The sequence below is a fragment of the Eptatretus burgeri genome, chromosome 2 (assembly GCF_056783735.1).
Source record: "Eptatretus burgeri isolate ZD-2024b chromosome 2, Ebu_testis_v1, whole genome shotgun sequence".
In the NCBI taxonomy this organism is placed as follows: domain Eukaryota; kingdom Metazoa; phylum Chordata; class Myxini; order Myxiniformes; family Myxinidae; genus Eptatretus; species Eptatretus burgeri.
The window spans coordinates 31165660-31184719 of NC_140962.1; the positions used below are offsets into that span (position 1 = coordinate 31165660).

General features: G+C 42.7%; 1 protein-coding gene across 3 annotated transcripts in view; it reads right to left on the minus strand.

Moving 5' to 3' along the window:
* LOC147031730 (neurobeachin-like protein 1) overlaps nt 1–19060 on the minus strand; it is a 246793-nt gene that overhangs the window by 208089 nt on the left and 19644 nt on the right. For 2 of the 3 annotated variants that reach the window (XR_015053987.1, XM_085866591.1), the window contains exon 1: nt 7695–7800. Coding sequence is in view for 2 of the 3 variants with exons in the window: in XM_085866591.1 (XP_085722717.1) it covers nt 7695–7767 (73 nt within the window). In the remaining variant the exon portion in view is untranslated. Of the gene's footprint in view, nt 1–7694; nt 7801–7895; nt 8024–8274; nt 8357–10483; nt 10646–19060 lie in introns of those variants that run through there. The other variant, XM_085866599.1, reaches the window with a different exon arrangement.

A 19060-nucleotide genomic window follows, 5' to 3' on the forward strand; every position in this document is an offset into this window, starting at 1 on the left:
ACCTAGATAGACTGGGAGGTAATTACCACAAAAATTGACCAATAATAGTCGGCCACGCACCAGCGGTTAAACGCTCGGCCGCCCTAATCAAGATAAGATTGGTGCTTTGCCGAGGGCACGCTCCCCGTTCAGGAAACCACGTGACCTCAAGTTAAATGGCATAATTAGACGGTGGACACTGGAACTCGTGGTTAACCGAGTGGCGTTCGTGGTTCTAAAGCAACCCACCGTTCCATAAAGTTAATTGTGGGCGGTGGCCCCAGGTCCGGCTCTTCCGAGGACTAAACCCCCTCATAATACACTCGGTACCCGTGGCCATAACAATATATATATATATATATATATATATATATATATATATATATATATATATATATATATATATATATATATATATATATATATATATATATATAGTTGAAAGTGTGTCTGTGTGTTTCTCTGTGACCTATGCACGTGAAAAGTACTGGACTTATCCTCACCAAACTTCACATGCTGACAGAACATGTGCCCGGGAGTGTCCCAATGTAAAAGAATTGTACTTCCAACTTCCGGTTTCCGAATTATGACGTCATCACCTGATTTCGTAACGTTAATTTTTCAAGTTCAGCCGATTGACATGGGGCCAACGCCATTTGCAATAGAATGAAAAAATAATGCTACAGTCAATTGAAGACAATGACTTCCGACTTCCCGGTTTCCGAATTATGACGTCATCACCTGATTGCGTAACGTTAATTTTTCAAGTTCAGCCGATTGACATGGGCCCAACGCCATTTGCAATAGAATGAAAAAATAATGCTACAGTCAATTGAAGACAATGACTTCCGACTTCCCGGTTTCCGAATTATGACGTCATCACCTGATTGCGTAACATTAATTTTTCAAGTTCAGCCGATTGACATGGGACCAACGGAATTTGCTAGAGAATGAGAATTAATCAAGTCGCAAATGATGACATGAAACCAGCCTCACATTGTTGAGGAATTATGGTGTTTTTATCTGATGCGGCAATAAATCTTAACATTTTTGAACTCGAGTCTTCTGCATATAAAACATGGCGGGGAAAATATAATATTATAGTGGTGATGAAAAAAAAAATAATGGTGGCAGCCTCTACAATTTTACAATAAACTGTGACATATACTCCTTCAGACCCGCCGTCATCCACGGGATTCCTGTGCGGAGCACGGGTATCCCTGCTAGTATACAATATATCTAACATATGATTTTAAGTTTTTGTTTGTCTGTTTGTTTGTTTATCTGCACACGCTAATCTCCTGAAAGGTGAAAGATAGGAGCTAACCACTGAAACAAATAATGCCGGGATGGGCCCCAGGTAGGTTATAGGCTATGTGGCAAGGCCCATCAGCTGGGAGGGGGGAGGGGGGGTATTTCCCCCTCACCAATCCCCAAAGCCTATGTCTGCCATGGCCCAATAGGGAACTGATACTGTGCTCGCGTCAGACATATGTATAGAAAATTAAATTCATTCAAAAAGAACCCGGGCAGTGCCGGGTGCATTCACCTAGTATATATATAAAGTTGAAAGTGTGTCTGTTTGTGTGTTTCTCTGAGACCTATGCACGCGAAAAGTACTGGACTGATCCTCACCAAACTTCACATGCTGACAGAACATGTACCCGGGAGTGTCCCGATGTAAAAGAATTGTACTTCCGACTTCCGGTTTCCGAATTATGACGTCATCACCTGATTTCGTAACGTTAATTTTTCAAGTTCAGCCGATTGACTAAGGGGCCAACGCCATATACAATATATCTAACATATGATTTTAAGTTTTTGTTTGTCTGCACACGCTAATCTCCTGAAAGGTGAAAGATAGGAGCTAACCACTGAAACAAAAAATGTCAGGATGGGCCCCGGGAAGGTTATAGGCGATGTGGCAAGGCCCCTCGGCTGGGGGGGGGGTGTTTCCCCCTCACCAACCCCTGAGCCTATGACTGCCATGGCCCAATAGGGAACTGATACTGTACTCGCGTCAGACATATGTATAGAAGATTAAATTCATTCAAAAATAACCCGGGCAGCGCCGGGTGCATTCACCTAGTATGTGTATGTATATATATATATATATATATATATATATATATATATATATATATATATATATATATATATATATATATATATATATCTTCTTCTTCTTCTTTCGGCTGCTCCCGTTAGGGGTCGCCACAGCGGATCATCCGTATGATCCGCATAGTGATTTGGCACATGTTTTACGCCGGATGCCCTTCCTGACGCAACCCTGGTCGCCTCTTACGACACAGGGATATGGTACACCTATTTTAACCGGGGTATACACCGGCCCAGTGCACTGGTACTCATTTCGCCGACCTTGGAAGGATGACAGGCTGAGTCAACCCCCTGGTGTATTAATTCAGTGGCTCAACGGGGCTTGAACTCAGGACCTCTTGGATCCCAAGCCGCTGCCCTAACCACTGCGCCAACACCAGGCTCATATATATATATATATATATATATATATATATATATATATATATATATATATATATATATATATATATATATATATATATATATATATATATATATATATATATATACATATATATATACATACATACACATATATACATATATATATATATATATATATATATATATATATATATATATATATATATGTCATGCGCCGCATATACGACGGTGGTCCCATAAAATTATAATGGAGCTGAAAAATTCCTATCGCCAAGTGATGTCGTAGCCATTGTAGCACTCCCAGTCATATAAAAGTACAGTTTCGCACATACAATTATGCACAGTACATAATACTTGATAATGATAATAAACAACTATGTTGCTGGTTTATGTATTTACTATACTGGACTTTTTATCGTTAGTTTAAGAGTGCACTCTTTCGACTTGTAAAAAAAAAAGAGTTGACTGTAAAACAGTAAGCCATGTTCAGCAGCAGCCTCACACATCTCGTGTTTACTGCATCTCTTAATTGCATCATTTTTCCGTGTGCTTGATTTAATCTCGTGTTGTTTTGTTCATCATGGCCCCGAAGTGTTCATCAAAAAGTTTTTAAAAATTAAAAAGTTTATAAAGTAAAAAAGTTACAGTAAGCTAAGGTTAATTTATTAATAAAGAAATATTTTTTTCTTTTTAAATACATTTAGTGTAGCCTAAGTGTACAGTGTTTAGAAAATCTAGTCATGTAGAGCAATATCCTAGGCCTTCACATCACTCACCACTCACTCACCATGAGCAACTTCCAGTCTTGCAAGTTCCATTTATGGTAAGTGCCCTATACAAGTGGATCATTTAAAAAAAAAATCTTTTATACCGTATTTTTACTGTACCTTTTCTATGTTTAGATATGTTTAGATGCACAAATACTCACCATTGTGTTACAATTGCCTGCAGTATTCAGAACAGTAACATGTTGTACAGGTTTGTAGCCAAGGAGAAATAGGCTATACCATATAGCCGAGGTGTGTAGTAGGCTATACCATCTCGGTTTGTGCCATTACACTCTATGATGTTCACACAATGACGAAATCGCTTAACGATGCATTTCTCAGAATGTATCCCTGTTGTTAAGCGGCACATGACTGTATATATGTATATATATATATATATGTGTATGTATGTATGTATGTATGTATGTATGTATGTATGTATGTATGTATGTATGTATGTATGTATGTATGTATATATATATATATATATATATATATATATATATATATATATATATATATATATATATATATATATATATATATATATATATATATATATATATATATATATATATATATATATATATATATATATATATATATATATATATATATATATATATATATATATATATATATATATATATATATATATATATATATAAAGCCTGGTATTGGCGCAGTGGTTAGGGCAGCGGCTTGGGATCCAAAAGGTCCTGAGTTCAAGCCCCGTTGGGCCACTGAATTGATACACCAGGGGGTTGACTCAGCCTGTCATCCTTCCGAGGTTGGCGAAATGAGTACCAGTATACTGGGCCGGTGTATACCCCGGTTAAAAGAGGTGTCCCATATCCCTGTGTCGTAAGAGGCGACCAGAGTTGCGTCAGGAAGGGCATCTGGCGTAAAACATGTGCCAAATCACTATGCGGACCATACGGATGATCCGCTGTGGCGACCCCTAACGGGAGTAGCCGAAAGAAGAAGAAGAAGATATATATAGATATATACATATATATTGTTGTGGTTTCTCACCACTCTGGCGTGCGAGCGACCGCTTTTAACTAATCGCCCCCGCGCGCCCACCGGACGTGGCAAACCTAGTCGCAGCTTTGGGATCAACGCTGAAATCCAGCTACGGGTGTGTTTTTAATCACACCGTAAATCAGCCAACTATTCTGTCCACGCAGGACAGGGTCTGATCGCCGAATTGTCGATTTACCTAAGTATGCACGCAGACAGAAATGCCGGGGATTTACACCTCAACGGGACCTGCTTGGAAACGGGGCCGCTTAAGCAGCTCGCTCCGTTTGTGATTTGCCGAGCGGTGTATATCGCCAAGCCCCGCCGGATCCGATTACTTTATCGGCAATTTAAAAGCCAGCTAATATCCTGAACGCAATGACGGCAGCTCAATTGAGGGAAAGGATGCAACAAACAGGTCAACATTCACACAAGGATATTTATTTGTAACACGTATGCATGCAAACACGCAGTCAATAAAGACTGCAATCATGCAGTCAAGAAAGCAATGCAGGTAAGGGACAAAACACGAGCAAAAAGACCCTACAGCCGTTGTCTAGTTATTACTGTACATTCACTTAACAGTTCTACTTATGGACAAGGCGCCACAGCTTTCATGCAAAGAAACCCCAGGGAAGGGAGGGGCAGAACTGGACCCGTAGGCCTTTAATATCCACGGAGCTGTGGAGACCGCAAGAGCTCCGAGAGGCCAGGCTGGTTCCCTGTCACCCTTGTGGTGACTCGCTGAGCGACCCTCGACGTTTCGTTCGGAAACACGGCAGCTCGGTTGGTCCAGGCCCCCCGTGCGGCCTGGTGGATCGGCCGAGCCAACGATGCCTCAGAGGAACGAACGGGCCTTTGCTCTTTCGAGAGTTGATGCTCTTTTAAGAGCCTGCCCATTCCTCAGCGTTGGCTCGGACCGTTCTGTCGTTGGCTGTCGACCTCTCTCCGGCTTTCTCCACCTTCCCGCAGTTCTGCGTGGCACGGCAGGCTTGGCTGCGCTCCGACGATCCCGACTGCCCTCCACTGGACTCGAACCTTGGCGGGCTGCTGGCTTCCTCCCACTCGACTCCAGACTTCCACTCTGCGAATGGCGTTCCGGCGCGCCTTTTTATCGGGTCGGGGGTGCGTTTGATCCCTCACCTCTCACCTCTCACCCCCGCTGGCTCCGCCCCTTTTGTGATTCTGATCCGATCTCTTCGTGAAGCTCGGACATGCGTGAAATCATCAACCACGCGGACATTGCAGGAATCATCGGCTCCGGCTCTAACAGGGAACCCTCATGTCTGTCGGCGGCGATGTTGCTCGTCCGTGGGATTCGCCGTGGCTGGCGAAAAGATGGCGGCGCAATGGAGATGAAGGTGAGGCGATGTTGTGCGTTTGTGGAGATGTTGTTGAGATGTCATGGTTGGCGCTGTGGTGGGGATGGCGTGGTTATTGAGAGGCGGTTGTGGTTGGTGCTGTGGTGGGGATGGCGTGGTTGTTAAGAGGTGGTTGTGGTTGTTCAGATGTGGTTGTTCAAAAATAAAGATAGCAAAAGAATAATGGCTGACTCAAAGATCACAGCCCGGCTACACGAATAATTCCCTTTAGACATGGGTGGGGAAATCTAATCTTAACACTTATCGACATAACTGATCTCTGGGAAGCCCAAATGGTGTTCTGTGAATTTCCACAACCGTAACAATATATACAAACATATAAAATTTTTGTCATCAATCTACACAAAATACCCCATAATGACAAAGTGAAAACATGCTTTTGGAAATTTTCACAAATTAAATAAAACTGATATATAGAAATGTCTAATTTACATAAGTATTCAGCCCCTGAGTCGATTCTTCGCAGAAGCGCCTTTGACAGCTATTACAGCCGTGATTTGGCAGCAATCGAGTTTTCTTGAGTATGTCTGTATTCGCCTTGCACATCTGCATTTTGGGAGTTTCTCCCATTCTTCTTGCAGATTTGCTCCAACTCTGTCAAGTTGGAAGGAGAGCGTCGATGAACAGTAATCTTCAAGTCTTTCCACAAATTATTAATGGGATTCAAGTCTGGGATTTGGCTGGGCTGCTTAAGGAAGGACTTTCACATTCTTGTTCAGAAGCCATTCCAGTGTTGCTTTTGCTGTATGATTGGGGTCTTTGTCCTGTTGGACTGTAAATCTTCGCCACAGTCTAAAGTCCTTTGCACTCTGAAGCAGGTTCTCAAGGATATCCCTATATTTGGCTCCATTCATTATTCCTCTACCCTTATAAGTCACCCAGTCTCTGCCGCTGAAAAGCATCCACACAGGATCATGCTGTCATCACCAAGCTTCACGGTAGGAATGTTGTTAGATGAGTGATAAGCTGTGCTCGGTTTCCGCGAGACGTAGCGCTTTGCACTTCGGCCAAGGAGTTCAATTTTCGTCTCATCAGATGAACGAATCTTTTGTTTCATGCTTTAAGCGTCTTTGACGTGCTTTTTTGCAAACTCCAGTCATGCTGTCACGTGCCTTTTTCTCAGGAGTGTCTTCCATCTTAAACAATGCCTCAAACTGTGAAGTGCTGCAGAGAATGTTGTCCTTCCAACAGGTTCTCCAATCTCAGCCAAGGAACTCTGTAGTTCTGTCAGAGTGGTCATTGGGTTCTTGGTCACCTCCCTGACCAAGGTCCTTCTTGCTTGATTGCTTAGATTGGTCGGACGGCCATCTCGAGGAAAAGTCTGGATAGTTCCATATTCTTTCCATTTCCAAATGATGGAGCTCACTGTGTTCTTGGGAACTTTCAACACTCTAGAAATTGTTTTATACCCTTCCCCAGATCTATACCTCCTCACAATTCCATGTCCGAGTTCTACGGACAGTTCCTTGGACTGACATTCACCGTCAACTGTGGGACCTTTTAGAGAAAGGTGTGTTTCTTTCTAAATCATGTCCAATCAATTGAATTGGCCACAGGTGGACTACAATCATGTTGTCGAGACATCTCAAGGATAATCAAAGGGAAATTGGATACACCTGAGCTCAATTTGGAACATCATAGCAAAGGGGTTGGATACGTATTGATGCAATACATTTCAGCTCTTCATTTCCAATAAATTTGTAAAAATTTAGAAAAAAAAAAAATTCCACTGCCATTATGTATAAATCAGTGACAAAAAAATTTAATTTCAATCCATTTTAAATTCAGGCTTTGTTACGCAACAAAATGTGAAAAAGTCAAAGGGTGTGAATATTTTCTGAAGTGTGTGTGTGTGTGTGTGTGTGTGTGTGTGTGTGTGTGTGTGTGTGTGTGTGTGTGTGTGTGTGTGTGTGTGTGTGTGTGTGTGTGTGTGTGTGTGTGTGTGTATGTGTGTGTGTGTGTATGTGTGTGTGTGTGTGTGTGTTTGTATATATATATATATATATATATATATATATATCCCAAGCACGTCCTTTTAACATTAGTAGCCGGTACCCACGGTAGAAGAAGGGCACAAACTCCTTGATAAGGGGTGCAGCAATGGATTTTTGCAAGCTCCTATCCATGACCATCGCCCCTGAACTGCACACAAAGATATGACAAAAAAGGTAAGGCACAGAAGTGACTCATAACACCACTTCATCCCATCTCACACTGGCAATAACTTGTGCAAAAGTAAAAGCGATGGTAGCAGACTTGCCCATTAACTCGGTGACTCCAGTTGTGGCAAGGATCGTACAGGTGCTCACAAAGAGCCAGCGCTGCAAACACAAAGCTGTCGAGCCCTCCATTGCCACACACCTCACGCTCTTTGGTGTGTTCCTTAGCCTCCACAGGAATGGCAACGGCAGCAATAGAGTTATGATAAAAAAAAAATTATGCAGATTGATAACATGGAAGTATTTTTTAACCCTGGGAGAAAAGACCAAATCATTTTCTCAGAGTTACTTTGCCAAGACTTCAGAGAAAGCAAAATCCACTATATTTATTTGTTCTGTGAATGTTATGACTGATTAAATTAAGTTGATATCGTTCTCTAATACATTAGTTAAGGGTTCTACCTCCCAATAAAAACATACCTGCTGGATGCAAAATGTTGACAGCATGAAGACATTGTCGACAATGGAACACGATCCGACCTCCTCCACACTGTCGGGGTTTCTGAGGAACATGGGCAATTTTGAAAGATTTTTTTTAAACCCCAAACATATGTATAACTCCAAGAATAAGGAAAAAAAATCATACTTGCACATGTTTTGATTTGTCTAAAAAATAAATAAAAAACCATGCAGTGTTATATGCAGTCATGACCAAAAGTATTGACACCCTTGCACATTTTTTAAATAATGCACCTTTTTTCCAGAAAATTGTTGAAATTTATAAAATCTTTTGGTATCCACAAATTAATTTCATTGGTTTACAGTGGAACAAATCAAAAAAAGCTGAAAAATCACTAAATCTGAGCATCCATCCATCCATTAGGACCATACTCTGTGCAGAGCGTTGGTGCCGCCGAAGCAGTCTCCTTGGCTATTGGGAACAATCCTGGACGGGTCGCCACTCCGACACAGTATACCAGCATGCTGGCACTCATTTTGCCGACCTCGGAAGGATGACAGGCAGAGTCAACCCCACCTGGTGTTAATTCAACAGCTGAGCGGGATTTGAACTCAGGACCCTAGGATCCCAAGCCCACTACCTTAACCATTCAGCCAACACCAGGCATAATCTGAGCATATTCCACACATAAATCATAAAATGGCCTGGACAATACTATTGTCACCTTTTAGAAACAATTTGATTTCAAGCAGGTGACTCTCCTGTACTTTGGAATTGATCACAACTGTGGTGAGTTTCAGATGCCTGCAATATAAAAATTACTCATTCAACCAGTTTGAATGGAGAAAAGAAGTCATCCTGCTGTTTTGTGTCACTGTGTGTACTACAATGAGCATGGAGAAAAGAACGAAAACCAGAGAATTGTCTGAGGAGGTCAGACACAAGATTGAAGCCAAGCATGGACAATCTCAAGGCTACAATTTCATCTCCAGAGACCTTGATGTTCCTGTGTCCACCGTACACAATGTTATCAGGAAGTTTAATGCTCATGGCACTGCAGCCAACCTCCCTGGATGTGGCCACAAGAGAGAACTTGATCGAAGATTGTAGTGAAAGATTGTTCGAATGGTGGAGAAAGAGCCTCGATCAACTGCCAAACAGATTCAAGCTGACCTTCAGACACAAGGTACGACAGTTACAACTCAAACCATCTGCCGCCAACTCAATGAAAGGGGGTTCTGTGGTAGGAGACCCAGGAGGACCCCACTGCTGAGAGAGACAAAAGAAAGCCCGACTGGAGTTTGCTAAAACACACCTGAACAAGCCAAAATCCTTCTGGGAGAATGCCCCGTGGACAGATGAGATCAAGTTATAGCCTTTTGGTAAAACACATCATCTTGATGTTTGCAGAAAACAAAATGAAGCCTTCAAAGAAAAGGACACCTTCCCTAATCAAACATGGAGGAGGTTCAATGATGTTTTGGGGTTGCTGTGCTGCCTCTGGCACTGGGTGCCTTGAATGTGTGCATGCCATCATGAAATCAGGAGATTACCATGGCATTTTGGAACGCAATGTTCAATCCAGTGTCAGAAAGTTGGGTCTCCATCGAAGGTCATGGGTCTTGCAGCAGGACAATGACCCCAAACACAATTCAAAAAGCACCCAGGAATGGTTCAAGACAAAACGTTGAACTGTTTTGTAGTGGCCAGCAATGAGTCCAGATCTAAATCCCATTGAACACCTGTGGGGAGATCTCAAAGCAGTTGGGAGAAGGCACTCTTCAAATCTGGGAGAACTGGAGCAGTTTGCACAAGATTGGGCCAAAAAGCCAGTGGAGCGGTGGAGTAAGCTCACTCATGGCTACAGGAAACGTTTGACAGCAGTTATTTTGTCCAAAGGCAGTGCTACCAAATATGAAGTCTAGGGTGGCAATCATTTTGTCAATGCCATTGCTTTTTATTTTCTGATTTTAAAGGATATTTAAAGTTCTGAATCAAAAACAAAGGTTCTGTAATATCAACAGTGAAATAAAGAATTGTGGAGACCAAATATTTTTGTCAATTTCAACTTATTTTTCGAGAAAATTGTGAGTTATTTGAAAAAAGTGCAAGGGTGCCAATATTTTTGGCCATGACTGTATATGTAAAACTGACCTTTACTGTAAAAAAAAGATCAACAAAACAGAGAGTGCATTCTACTGTGAGTGGTTTGCATCACTGTGTACATACCTGCTGACAATCGTGGTGGCTCGGATGAGTGAGAGCGCAAGATAAAGATGTTCATCTTCAGCATCTGCAAGGATCTTCTGTGCACATTGCTTCAGTTGGACATTCACGACCCTCAAGAAGTCAGAGGGCAGCAAAGCAAGGTCAAGCAGACGTGAATGCACTCTGTGGGATTCAGAAGAAATGACATATGGAGTTTCTTATACGTGGCCTTCTTCATATTAAGAAAGAAAGGGGGTGGGGGGAATCAAAATAAGTCAAATAAAAGAGGAAAGCAAGAAAATAAATAAGTCAATAAAAACAACAAAGGGAGAGCTCAGAGAAAAGTAGAACAGTGTGGAAAAATGAGAAATGGAGGAGGTGGTTAAGAAATAAAGGGAAAGAAAGATGTGTGAAGTATGTACATAAGGCATGACAAAGAGGATGGGAAGGGGGAGGGGTTTCCAACCATTCCATAAAATTTATGCAATATGTATTTGTAATAAGCATATATGGGTCAGCATGGAACAGAAAGTGGTGTACATGAAAGCTTCCTGGACTGTTGATAGCAAAAAGACAGAAACATGATACCAAGAAAAACCAAGAAAATGAATGTAACAAACAAAACAGAGCTACTTAACTAGAGTTTGTTTTGGAGCTGGCAATCCTGTTAACAACAAAGCAAACAATGGAATTACTTCTCTGCATCACTCCTTAGCTATTCCCCCTTCCGTATTGATGAGCCACTCAACTGGTGGCGGTGGTGGTGCTGCCCATGTCAAGAACTCCATTCCTCACTCTCTCTCTCATGGCCCACTCAAATACCTTCAGCTGTGCATATCTCTCTGCAACCACCAAATGTTCTCTGTGTGATGTTCTTACCACCCATGCTCACTTTTTTTTTTTTTTTTTAGTTGATCTTTTTTCTCATTTGTGGAATTGTTTCTGGAGGCAGTTTGATTGCTCTCTTCTCCACATGCCTTCAAGCAAGTAGGACACCACCATCTCACCTCATCCCCTATCCCTACCAAGGATATTTCCTACACCCATAAACTCTGCTGAATCCAATACTCTTTCCAGAGAGTTTTCTGTGTTTTCTCTCCTCTTTTTCTGTTCATTCATCCCATTGCTTTGTTTTTCTTGTGCAATTCAACTGCGGCCACACTGCCACACTGTCAGTGCTTTGCCTGTTTAGCCTCTGCAACCTCACTATGATCCGATCACATGTATATTACGTACAGTGCCTATAGAAAGTTTACACCCCCTTTTAAATATTCACCTTTTGTTACCTTGTAGCCTGAAATTAAATTGTATTAAATCAGACTTTTCCCACCTTTATTTCAACATTATAACCAACAACTTCCAAGTGAAAAACAAATTGAACAAATTTCAGAAAATTAATTTGAAATACAAAACTAGAATATCTTGGTTGGATAAGTGTCCACCTCCCCCCCCACCCTGATTTAATACTTGGTGGAAGCACCTTTGATAGAAATTACAGCTGTGAGTGTTGGGATAGGTCTCTACCAACTTTGCACACCTTGATTGGGAAATATTTTCCCATTCTTTTGGAGAAAACTGTCAAGCTCAGTCAAGTTGCATGGGGAGCGTTGATGGAGAGCAATCTTCAAGGCATGCCACAGATTTTCGATTGGATTGGGCCACTCAAGGACATTTATCTTTGTGTTGCTTAGTCACTCAGTTTATCTTTGTGTTGCTTAGTGCTTCAGGTCATTGTCGTAATGAAAGGTGAACTTCCATCCCAATTAAAGCTTTCTTGCAGAGGGCAGCAGGTTTTCCACGAGGATTTTTCTGTATTTTGCTCCATCCATTTTCCCTTCTATCCTGACAAATGCCCCAGTCCCTGCTGATGAGAAACATCCCCATAACATGATGCTGCCACCACCATGCTTCACAGTAGGGATGGTGTTCTTTGGATGATGTGCTCTTTTGGGTTTGTGCCAAACGTAACGTTTTGCATTTCAGCCAAAAAGTTCCATCTTGGTTCGTCAGACCACAAATCTTTTTGCCACATGGCTTCAGAATATCCGGAGTGGATTTTTGCATACTTCAAACGGGACTCAAGGTGGGCATTTTTAAGTAATGGCTTCCTTCATAAACACAGTGACCAGTCTTTGCCAGAAAGGCATGTAGCTCTTTTAAAGTTGCCAGTGGCCTCTCTGATTAATCTCCTCCTTGCTTGGTCATCCAGTTTGGAAGGATGGCGTGATCTAGGCAGGGTCTTCGTGGTACCATACGCCTTCCACTTCTTAATGATCATCTTGATTGTGCTCCAAGGGATATTAAAGATCTTTGAAATATTTTTTACACTCATCCCCTGATCTGTGCCTTTCCACAACTTTATCCCGGAGGTTTTTTGAAATGAAAGCTCCTTGGTGCTCCATGGTTGCGTCTTTGCTGTGAAATGCACTACCCAGCAGAGGAAACCTACAGAAACGGCTGATTTTATTCTGAAATAATAATAATCACAACAATTTAACACAGGTGGAGACCAATTAACTTTGTGTGTGATTTTGAAGGTGATTGGTGACACCTGAGCTAATTTATAACTGCTATTACAAGGGTGGTGGACACTTATCCCACCAAGATATTCTGGTTTTGTATTTTCATTGTTTTTCTGAAATTTGTTTTTCACTTGGGAGTTGAGGGTTACGATGTATAAATAAAGGTGGAAAAAGGCTGATTTAACACAATTTAATTCCCGGTGATAAAGTAACAAAAGGTGAAAATTTTGAAAGAGGGCGTAAACTTGTTCTCGGCACTGTATACATACATGCTACATACACATATATATATATATATATATATATATATATATATATATATATATATATACATATATATACATATACATATATATATATATATACATATATATACATATACATATATATATATATACATATACATATATATACATATATACACACACACACACACACACACACACACACACACACACACACACACACACACACACACACACACACACACACACACACACACACACACACACACACACACACACACACACACACACAAACAGGAAACAAACATATTGTTACGGTTGTGGAAATTCGCATTTCACCATAAAGAGTCCTCAGTTGAGATTTCTCGGTAAGTCCATGTGTCGTTAGCCCAAACCCGTTGTATAGAGGGAATATGTGTGATTCATCCGGGCTGCGATGCTTTGAATTAGCCATTTTTTCTTTCTCTATTGTTATTTTCGACCATTAAGCCGCCAACAACGCAAACAGCCACTACCTTTACCTTCACAACTCCATCCCGCAAACATCGCTTCACCGCCATTCCCAAACGACACCAGAAACATCAAACCACCACAGAAAACCCCCCACCACCTTCGCCTTTCTCCTTCACAACCAACAACCGCACCACCTATGAACACTGAACGTCGGGCTGTCTGGGGCCCGTTCGGCGATTGGTGCCAAACGCACCGAGCCGTGAGCGCGAATGGCGGCCTTTCCGAGGGAGAAATTCGGATCCAAAATGATGCACGCCCTCTTCCCCTCTGTCCAATGGACGAGCGCGAGGCGGCTTGGCCCCCCCTCCGAGCGCGTGAATGTGAAGTCCGTTTATGCAAATATGCGGATCAAGGGAGGTTCACGCCCCTTTTTGCCCGACCAATGGCTGAACAGAGGGTGGCGTGGCCCCACCTCCAATCACGTTTTGATCCGCATATTTGCATATCGGCTCCTCCTGAGTCCTATAAAGATGCGAGCGCAAGATGACTCGAAAGAGAGGGTGAGTTGAGCTGGGAGGAGTTCGAGAAGAGTTGGAGAGAAGTTGCGGAGGAGTTGCAGGGAAGAGGCGGACGGCGATGAGGTTGCGGTGTGGGGGTCGCTCGACTCGTCGCGGGATCCAGGCCAGCCAGCCATACCCCTCTCCCTGAGCATCAGTGATTTCCCCCCCCCATTCGCGCTGAGATAGTGCGAGGGGGCCCCCGTTCCTCCCCCACCCTAAACGTGGTGCCAACAAGACCGCTCGCGCAGAGCACGCCAGAGAGGACTCGCCGACCACGCCAGGGCACGGAGTCGGGGCGCAGCGGCGCGAACATTGCGGCTTGCCCGCCATCGCGTCATGAGGACGCGGGTAAGACCTTCCCAGTCTCATGGACCTGGTCGATCCTCCAGGATCCACGTACATTTGGTCTAAGGACCTGTCTGCCTCCTCGCCTATGAGGGTGGCTTTCTTTTTCCCTTGCTTTTTGTGTAAATGCTTGTGGTGGCGCCGTCTGTTAAGTAAAACTGTGTAAGTGTTGCCGTGTGTCGGTCTTAGTTGGTAGTATCTCTCTTTTACTGTTTCTTTCGGTGCTTGAATACGTGCCTTTTATTATTATTACTGTGACTGAATACGTGCCTTCTGTGCTGTCTGCGTGTGTGAAATAAATGTGCCTGTTCAATTGTTCCCGCTTTGCTTCGTCTCCTTCCTTTTGTTGACTCTCCATCCTGCATCGCGTAAGAGATTGGTAGTGGGTGTAAGTTCCCGGTAACTAATCTGAACCGTCGAGGTCGACGATAACTCCACTCGGTTATCTCTGCAGTACGGAACGAACCGCTTAAGCGGTTCGTGTCCGAAGTCGACCTGCGGAGAGGTACGATCGCCCGATTAACCATCCGCGTAGGTACTTAGGTAGGTCGAGTTTGGCGAACAACCCTATCCTATGCGGGTGGCCGATTGGCACGATTGTGGTGAGGTCGAAAGACCCACCCGTGACTAGCTCCCGGCATTGTTCTGAGAGGGTCACGACTGAATTGTCCGTCCGGTGGGCGACGTGCCGCGATTCGAGTTACGTCGCCGATCACACGCCGGCGGGCGCAAATTCGCAACAATATGTATATGTGGGAAAATTACATGCCGAGACCGGGAATCAAACCCAGGTCCACTGGTGAACCGTACCAGTGCTCTGCCATCTGGGCGACACACTGGCTGAGCTTGCAATTCTCCCACATATGGAGATGCCACTCTCTTTCTTCCACTGCTGTCGAGACACTCACTGCCAACCATCGGAGCAGCGAGGGCCTATCCATGAGAGGGTCTTCCCCATGGGTGAACAATTCCACTTCCACTTTTATTCACCACAGGGGGCATAGTAATACAATTATAAATGAACGGGAAAATTACGCACCCAGACCGGGAATCGAACCCATGTCCTCTGGTGTACTGGACCAGTGCTCTGCCATCTGAGCAATCTGGGTGACCCACCGGCAAAGCATGCAATTATATACGAAAAATCTGAAAATGTTCGAAGAGCATGAGAGCCGTTAATATATTTGATAATCCCAGCCAGCTGGTGAAATCGATAAGGTGAGAGCTGATTGGTTATTCTCTCCAATTATTGGTGAGAGGCATGACTGGGTCTTATTATTTATGTACGAGCAAGTACCACCTGTCGCTTCATTGATGGGAATACTAAGAGAGGGGAAAAAAAGAGGGGAGAAAAAAAAGAGGGGAGAAAAAGAGAGGGGAGAAAAAGAGAGGGGAGAAAAAGAGAGGGGAGAAAAAGAGAGGGGAGAAAAAGAGAGGGGAGAAAAAGAGAGGGGAGAAAAAGAGAGGGGAAAAAAAGAGGGGAGAAAAAAAAGAGGGGAGAAAAAGAGAGGGGAGAAAAAGAGAGGGGAGAAAAAGAGAGGGGAGAAAAAGAGAGGGGAGAAAAAGAGAGGGAGAAAAAGAGAGGGGAGAAAAAGAGAGGGGAGAAAAAGGAGAGAGGGAGAGGGAGGAGGGGTGGGGGAAGGGAAGGCAGACATGCGGTGGAGCATTAATTACGATTCACACTGTCTTATCAAAATGATTCTGCATAGAATAACAATGAAGATGGAAACAAAATAATATCTGAAATCCATTTTCGACCGGTCATACTATAACTACCGCCCAGAGACAAACACCCCACAGACATATCCGAAGAATGATAAACACAGTCCGGAGACAAACACTGCCTGGATATAACCACCGTCCAGACATGTATGGAGATAACCATCGTCCAGAGACAGAGGTATGGGAGGAAGGTTTTTCACTATTAGGTGGGGGTGTAGCGAGGATGGGGGGGGGGGGATAGAGGAGTTAGCAGAGAGAATATGTTATGCTTTATGAACAAAGCGCGCGCACGCACGCACGCACGCACGCACGCACGCACGCACGCACACACACACACACACGGTGAATACTTTTGCAAGCCACCAAATGTATATAAACAGCGTCGGTCTTGCTAGAGCAATTTCCAAATTGTATAATATTTATGAACGATTGTCTCCCCAAAAGCATTACAATATTATGTTCAGTTTTCTTGATATATCTGCTCAATATTTTGCAGCTTAATAAAGAAAACATTTCCAATATTATTTTTTTATTACATTGCAAAATTACATTTAACATTGTTGTAATAACACTGAGATGCTCCCTTCTGGGAGCCATAGACATAGCCCTGTGTCATGAAGTTCAGCTTTGATCACGGTGTTCAGCTTAGGTCAGATAACGAGTTTACGTCATCTTACTCCTGGACTGCATTCATTAATTGACTCTAGATGTGTGTGGTGAAGCAAGAGATAATGTTTCTGTGTGGTAGGCAGAGGTTATCGTACAGTCAGAGCTGAATGGAACTTGGCTCCGGTGCTCTCACCACTCACAGTTTTGGGTCATACAATGACATATACAGTATACAACATGGAATTGTAGTGTACAACCGTGACATACAATGCATATACACAGTATATTAAAAAAAATTAAAGGCTCTTCTGGCTAGAAAGTTGTATCGGCTCCTCGTTGCAAAGACTTTGCGATTAAGATGGATGAGTGTGGGTGATGAATCAGATCAGATCCGAGGTTACTCTTGTTTTACAATCTATCCAGATTGAAAGAGCAGGATGATCTGATTTATCACCCACACATGTTCACTTTCAAACTTACGATTCAGAGGTTTTCTGCATGTGTGGTGAAAATCTGAGCTCCTCATTTCCACTTGATAAAGCTGAGTTTTTCGAACTGTATTTATCGTGTTTTATATTATTGTGTCTTATCTTGGTGTTGCTGCTGTATCCCGTGTTATACTTCACGTTAATTTGTTCCTTGTTTTGCTGTTGGTTTTGTTTCATATTTTTCAAGGCCTGATCTTTGGATAGAAAGTCTGAAATTTTTTGTTTCCATAGCCCCCAATGTTAGACATGAGATCAGGGCTGTCTCTCTGGACATATCTATATGCTGTTGGTACAGTCTGACATCCTGCCTTACTATCAAAACAATTTGCCTATGGCATCCAAGGCCAACTCCATTCATGGCCTACCGACTTCCTCTACTCTGATGGCCAACGTGTGACACTCAAAGGAATCCTTTCATCTGCTCTCCTTGCAAGGCTGGAGTGCCCCAAAGCAGTGTTCTGAGCCCAGTGCTATTCCTGATTTTCAACCAGAGTTGGTGTCAAAGCCACCCAATGCTCGCCAGTTTATACATTTATCGTTTTAAAGACGAGTCTAATAATTAATTTTTTTTATAATTCTCTAACAATTTTTTTTTTTGGGGGGGGGGGGTTGGAAATCACTTAAAACATGTAGAAATGCAAAAAAAAAAAAATATATCTCTAACAATTTTTTTTGGGGGGGACCAAGTCCAAAATCGAATGGCATGATCCTTGGACCATACCTAACCCCCCCCCACCAATTTCATCGAAATCCTAATCACTTAAAACGTAGAAATGAAAAAAAAAAATCGACATTTTGTTGAAAAAAAAGTTGCAAATTTTTTTTTTTTCCTCTAACAATTTTTGGAGGGGGTTGGAAATCACTTAAAACATGTAGAAATGCAAAAAAAATCGAAATTTTGTCGAAAAAAAGTTGCAAAAATTTTTTATTTTCTCCAACAATTTTTTTTGGGGGGGGGGGGGTTGGAAATCACTTAAAACATGTAGAAATGCAAAAAAAGAAATTTCTCTAACAATTTTTTTTGGGGGGGGGACCAAGTCCAAAATCTAATGGCATGATCCTTGGACCATACCTCACCCCCCCCCCCATCAAGTTTCGTCGAAATCCGTCGAGTTTTTTCCGTAATACAAAAAATTTAACATTTTCACGCTCACGCTCACGCTGACGCTCATGCTGATGCTCACGCCAGGGGTATCGCTATAGCTCTCTGTTCTTCGAACAGGCGAGCTAAAAATGATCTCTCCAAATCTCGGGAAAATCCTCTTATCTATTGCGGATGATTCCACCCTCTACCGTGACATTCCTCATCCTTTAGACAGACGGGCTGCAGCTTCTTCCCTCTCTTCAGACCTTGACCAAAAAAAAAATAAAAAAAATCACAAGATGGTCAAACACTTTCAATCCTGACAAATCACACACTCACCATCTCTCTCTGAAAAGATGATCTGGCAAACCCCCTCCCCAGCCCACCCCCCCCATCAACTTTCTTAACAATACTCTTGAGGAAGTTCAGTCATTCAAACTCCTGTATCTCACTATGAGCCATGATATTTCTTGGGCAAACCACATTTCAAAGTTGGCCTCCAAAACCAGTCACTGACGGTATCCTTAATCATACAAAGTCCTTCTTTGCACACCTGAGCTCCTATCGACC